Genomic DNA, 6000 nt, shown 5'->3' with positions numbered 1-6000 from the left:
GCTGAGAGGGCAGCAGCATTTTGTGGCTCTTCACACATGTTCATTATATTCTGATGATCCTGGATGAAGACAAACTACAGATAAGTGTGTTCAGCCCAACTAGTTTATCTCATTACAGCAGTTTGATGTTTCCCTTTGAATCCCCCTGAAGATCCTGACAGTGAAGCACGTACATAATACTCCAGCCTTTCAACTCTGAGCTTATTTAGTTCTATTAATACACTGAAATCTCATTTGTGTCATGAAGAAAGTCTTTAATCAAACAGAATTCAAAGATCAGAAACATTTCATATATGGAGTTAAACATGAATCATTGTTTCAACAACATATTTATTGTTGTCATAAACAGACAAGAAGACAACAACAAACTGCTCCTCCCATTCAACACATGTCAGTCCATATCCCAGCAAACTAAATCATCTCCATTTACACATCAAATAGAAACATGAATCACTTGTAATGATTAGAAACTTGATAGAATTTCAAATCTAGTTTGGGGAGTCATTCAGTGAGAAACAGTGAAATGATTTTCCATGTGAAAAGGTGGACAGCAGAAACAGAAAGAAAGAGTGAAACTAAAAGAGAAACAAAGAGCTTTGGAACAACGAGGCAGCAGGAGGACAGCTGCAGTTTAACAGCTTCAACTCACTGACAGGAAACAACATTAGAAACATCATCATCCTCAACTCATCTGCTGCACTGACACTGACACCTTCAACGGACACACCTTCACTTTACCATCAGTGTAAATGAATGGAAACATCCTGTGAGTGAAAGTGTGTGTGAAGGTGTGTATGTGTGTGTTAGTATCAGGATCAGAGAACGACAGCTTTCCTCTGTTCCAGTCCAGATTCACTCTGATCCTCTGGAGCTTCTTCTGTACTGAGAGAATAGTGAGAGGAGCTGATGGTGAGCGTGCTGAGTATTCACCTTTATATAACAATATAGTCCATAATCCAGACAGTATGCTTCCCTTCCTCTGCACAGACTCTGCTAACACACCCAGTCCCCACCATGTACTGTCTCCTACATCAACATCCCAGCTGTGAGTCCCTGAGTTAAAGCCCTCAGAGCCCAGGACAGAGAAGAACAAATCAAACCTCTCTGGATTATCAGGAAGCTGCTGCTTCTCTCCTCCTCGTCTCACACTGGTCAGATCTTCAGACAGGATGAGTTCTGGATGAGCAGTGTTTGGGTCCAGAATGAGAGGAGTGTAGGAGACCATGTCCTTCATGTTGTTCCAGATGTTGAAGGTCAGGTTGCCCAGGTGTTTGGCCTGGTCTATCAGAGCTCCTGAGGGCAGCTGTGGATCATCCAGCAGGGGGCAGCGCTGGACTCTTTCCACTGCAGCCTTGTAGTTGTGCAGGAATGAGACGTCTTCAGCTCTCAGCTCCTCCTCTGTGGCTCTGACTGTGTCTGAAAGAGCTGCTATCTCTCTGCTCAGAGCCTCCATCTTCTCCTTCATCATCCCACTCTTCTGCTCCTCTTCCTCCCTCAGTGCAGCCAGCCTGGCCTCCTCTTCCTCTGCTAGAAACTGGTGAAGCTTCTTAAACTGCTCCTTAATCTGCCTCTCTGTGTGTCGGGCCTGGACCTTAATGTGTTCTGCTGTTTGATCAAACTTCACTTGAACTTCTTCACAAACCTTTAACTTCTTCTTTAAGGGCTCCAGAGTTTCCTGAAGTTCCTTCTTGTGTTGTTGTGCAGCTTCATCGATGGGTCTGAATCTGTGATTGGTGTGTTTTTCTGAGGCACAGCAGACGAGACACACTGGCTGCTGATGGTCCAGACAGAAGAGTTTGAGTTTCTCAGAGTGCAGACTGCAGAGAGCCTCTGAAGCTCTCTGATCTCTCTCCTGTAAGAACGACTCACACAGGTTCTTTAAAGCTCGGTTTAAAGGTGGATCATCCTTTGAAGATCTTCTCTTACAAACTGGACACTCATGTGTTATTCTCTCTCTCCACCATCTCTTCAGACAGTCTTTACAGAAGCTGTGGCTACATGACAGAATAACAGGATCTCTGAAGACCTCCTGACAGACCGGACAGCAGAGATCCTCCTCTGATCTGGAAGCCATTGAGTCTGTGAGTGAAGCTGAAAACAGCAGACAGGAAGTACAGTCAGTCCTGGCTCCCCTCCCTCCTCTACCACCTTCACTGAAACTTCCTTTGAGTCGTGTTTTTGCTCAAACTCACATTCAGTGTGTGGAGCGTCAGCAGCTTGAAGCAGCAGTGTTGGAGTTTTCCACTTTTCTCTCCTGTAGCTGGACTCACTCAGAGGAAGCTGCTAGTTTGGTCTGAGCTCAGTCTGATCGTCTGTGCGTCTCTCTTTACTGAGGATGAAGAACTTCCTGTTTCCTGTTTCGTCACATTTGAGTGACGTGAGGGGAGGAGAAAATGTTGCTGTTTGACTTCTAACTAAGGTGTGTTTCAATCCTGCCTGCAGCTCAAAAGCTGTAAAACAGGTTTTGTGTCTTTTCACCTCCACAGGTCACAACATGAAACCTGTTGTGAAGTTTATAAAATAAAGTGTCACTCGGTGGTGCAGCTGTTTGTCAGCTTCTATTTTAGACTTTGTTCTGGTTCTTGTTCTGGTTCCCAGCAGTGGGAGTATAATGCAGTCACACACACACAGGTGGTGTTAAGTAGTGATGGGACGTTCTGTATCGAGGCTTCGGAGCGTGTGTCGAGTAATGGAGGGGGCGTTTCCGCGAAGCGCGTATCGAGGCTTGCTTCATTTATGGGAGGAGCTGAAAATGATGACGTCCGAAGCCTCGCTGCCCGGCTGTACCACGTGACTGGTTCATGAAGTGGTTCGAACTTTGCCGCGAGATATGACAGCGATATAAACCCCTCAGACTTCATTCAAAAATGTGGGTGTTTGATGGAGAGTTGCGGTTAGTGAGAGTTTGGAGACCGTATGGAGGTTTATGAGAGTGAGGAAAGTCAGGAGAGAATGGAGCCAGCTAAGAAGAGGAGGATGTCCTCCCCTGTTTGGGAACATTTTGATCTTATTCCTCCCAACAAGGTATGTAAATTTCTACAGAAGATGTATTTTCATGATACTGATGGTGCAATACAATTTATGTTGAGCTGTCTTGACTTTTGTACAAGGTGAAGTGTTTGCTATGTGCCAGGGAGCTGGGATATAACAACAACACCTCATCCATGCTTAGGCACTACAGAGCTTTGCATGAGAATAAGGGGGACACCGATCGTGGAACAAGACCAGGTGAGCCATCAAATGCAATGATAATATAGGATGCAGTAATGTTACTAAATGATATAACAATATTATACAACTGTTATAAGTTACGTGTGTGATATTTATATTTGTGCTTTATCTTTATTGTCTTTCCTCAGGAGAACAATCTCAAATAGATGAAGACCTGGTCAGCATGGTGATTGAGGACTCCCAGCCATTTAGCATTGTGGAGGACAAAGGATTCAAAAGATTTGTTAAATCATTAAATCCTAGCTATGTTCTCCCCACTAAAAAGGTCATAAAAGCAGTGAAAATTTAGTTTTTACAGAATAAAATGTGAACAGGCAGGACCATACCTCAACGTTACAAAAGCACAACCACTGTCCACACCCCAACCACACCTCACCTCACAGTAAATGATCATTTCCATTTCAAGCATTTCCAAATGATCATTTCCCATACTGCCACTATAAATATACACAGTATACTGCCATCACTACAATATACATGTTTTACACACTCCTTTTGTTGTTGACATTTACAGGCTGTGTGCAAAATGCCACACTCTTCAAATTCATGCCAGCTATTATTTTTACGTCCAGTAGGTGTCCTGCTAGAGCAAATGAAGCTTCATGAAGCTTCGCGTTGGGGTGAACCAATTGGATGAAAAGCTTCAGTGCTTCATGGGGCTTCATCTGCCCATCACTAGTGTTAAGGTGGATTCACTTAGTTACAGACAGTGGTGTTATTTCCTGTAACTAAGGGTGTGTTTCACTCCAAAGTTCAGACATTAACCTGCCAGAAGTTGTAAAAGTTACTGATAAAGAGCTTTTATCTCAGAAAGCAGAAAGAAAAGAAATAAGTGTAAAGAGTGCAGCAAAATGTTTTAGTGTGAGCTGGTTCATCTGATCTGGTTGTGTAAAAGTCACTGCATGACACTGAGTTTTACTTCTGTCACGATTAGTGGAGAAGACTCAGGCGCAGACCACAAGTTTCTTCAAATCAAAAGTGAATTTATTTACAGTGTTCTCCACGGTGACACACACACACACACACACACACACTCACAGGGTTCCAGGGTCCGGGAGTGAAAGGGGCAGGAGTCCAGGGAGGGGAGATTTCCATACAGCCCTCGCAACCACACACAGCTCCTCTTCTTTCCTCCATCACTCTTGCTCACGCTCAGTCACCGTGCACAGGGAAAACAGGTCCAGGGGAAATCTATACACAGACAGAGAAACAGTTAGTCTCCTGGTTCAGACGTACTCACGAACAAACTTTGCAGAGTGCAGGACGACTGACGCTGATGGCTCAACGATCCAGCGACGAGTAGAGCAGACTCGCCATCTTAAGTAGGACTCCAATTCTCATAATCAGCGGCAGGTGTGCTGATCATCTCCAGGTGCGTGGGCCAGGAGCAGGAGCCCATACTGAGCTCCGCCCCAGCAGGAGAAAGAGAGAGTGGGAGAGGACGAGAGAGAAAGGGAGAGCAGAGGCGAGAGAGGAGAATAAACAAAACAAAGCGCCTGACTGCTGTCAGCTGGCGAGGTGCGGGGACCATGACAACTTCTGTGTTACTGACACTCATCATCAAAGAGCAGAAAGAAAAGAAATAAGTGTAAAGAGTGCAGCAAAATGCATGTTTTAGTGTGAGTTGGTTCATCTGATCTGGTTGTGTAAAAGTCACTGCATGACACTGAGTGTTACTTTTGTGTTACTGACACTCATCTCTGACTCAGAGAAACGATTTCTCCCCTGTGATCTTCACACAGTGGTGAGTTACATGTGTGTGGAATTTTTCACGTTTTATAGAATTAAATTTCCTCTTACTTTCTTTTTTGTTAACCTGAGTCACTGATCATTTGCAGTATTACAGAGTCTGGCAGTCTTTGCATGATGTCCACGTCACTGTAAGTTTCTAGCTGACTCTCAGGTGTGACAGGTGTGCCAGCAGGAAAGAGTAATAATAACCTGCATCCTGAGGTTTGTCATGCAGGATTAAAGGAGCCAGGCTTTGTTCACACAGCTAGGATTGTATTTTACACTGACCCTGGGTCAGTATAAGTATCATACAGTTTAAACGAAGCACTGAAACTTGCACATATTTATTATAGATGCACTAAAGAAAAACGGGATATTTACCGTCAGTCTGTGGCTGCGATTAAACACTTTACTGGAAACTTTATTAACCAGTAACTTCATCAGTCATGACAGAAGCTAATATTTCTGAGCTAACATCGTCTAAACCAGTGGTTCCCAAACTTTTTTTGCTGGGCCCCCCTTTGTTTTACAAGAAAAATTTCCACCCCCCCTTTGTGCGCATGAACACATCCTCCAACCACACACACCCATATTTTGCTCCATTGCATGTGGCTATTTTCACGCCACGCTGTGCGCCACATTATTGTTGAGATGAATAGCAGAATGGCAGATAGAGACAAAATACTGTTAATCTTACCATCTTCAGGTTTTACACGCTTACATACACACACAGTTACTGTCCCTCCATTTAGAAAGGCAGAGGCGTCACGATGTGATTATTTTACTGTAGTTATTTTTTTTGATGTGTAATAATATTCAATATTACTATCAATGCATTTTCCAAAAAATGCCTCTCTGTGCAAAATGGGTTTAAAAACATAAACAACTGTAGGATCCTGTTTGTCCGTGATTTAAACAGCCCAGCGCTGCTCCTGATGAAGGGAAAACCAATTTTGCAGGGAGACCTACCTCGGCACTTGTGCAGGTGATTTTTCTCTTACTTTCTTTTTTCTGTTATTTACTAAAGAATCTGTCAAA

The 6000-nt window shown here is 43.7% G+C and overlaps 1 protein-coding gene across 1 annotated transcript; it reads right to left on the bottom strand.

The window, feature by feature from the left end:
- Positions 1-552: 552 nt before the first annotated feature.
- Positions 553-2086, bottom strand: LOC146578480 (nuclear factor 7, brain-like). Its single transcript, XM_085268774.1, has one exon. The coding sequence runs from the start codon at positions 2072-2074 to the stop codon at positions 683-685; it is 1392 nt and encodes a 463-aa protein (XP_085124900.1). The 5' UTR covers positions 2075-2086; the 3' UTR covers positions 553-682.
- Positions 2087-6000: the final 3914 nt, after the last annotated feature.

The sequence above is a fragment of the Mchenga conophoros genome, linkage group LG3 (assembly GCF_057382185.1).
Source record: "Mchenga conophoros isolate Kocher_MC1m ecotype Shallow Benthic linkage group LG3, M_conophoros_male_GT1.1, whole genome shotgun sequence".
NCBI lineage: Eukaryota > Metazoa > Chordata > Actinopteri > Cichliformes > Cichlidae > Mchenga > Mchenga conophoros.
The sequence above is the reverse complement of the archived record's forward strand: the minus strand, read 5'-3'. Positions and strand labels throughout refer to the sequence as shown.

Coding starts and splice junctions, on each gene's coding strand:
- LOC146578480 (XM_085268774.1), bottom strand. CDS start 2,074: ATGGCTTCCAGATCAGAGGAGGATCTCTGCTGTCCGGTCTGTCAGGAG.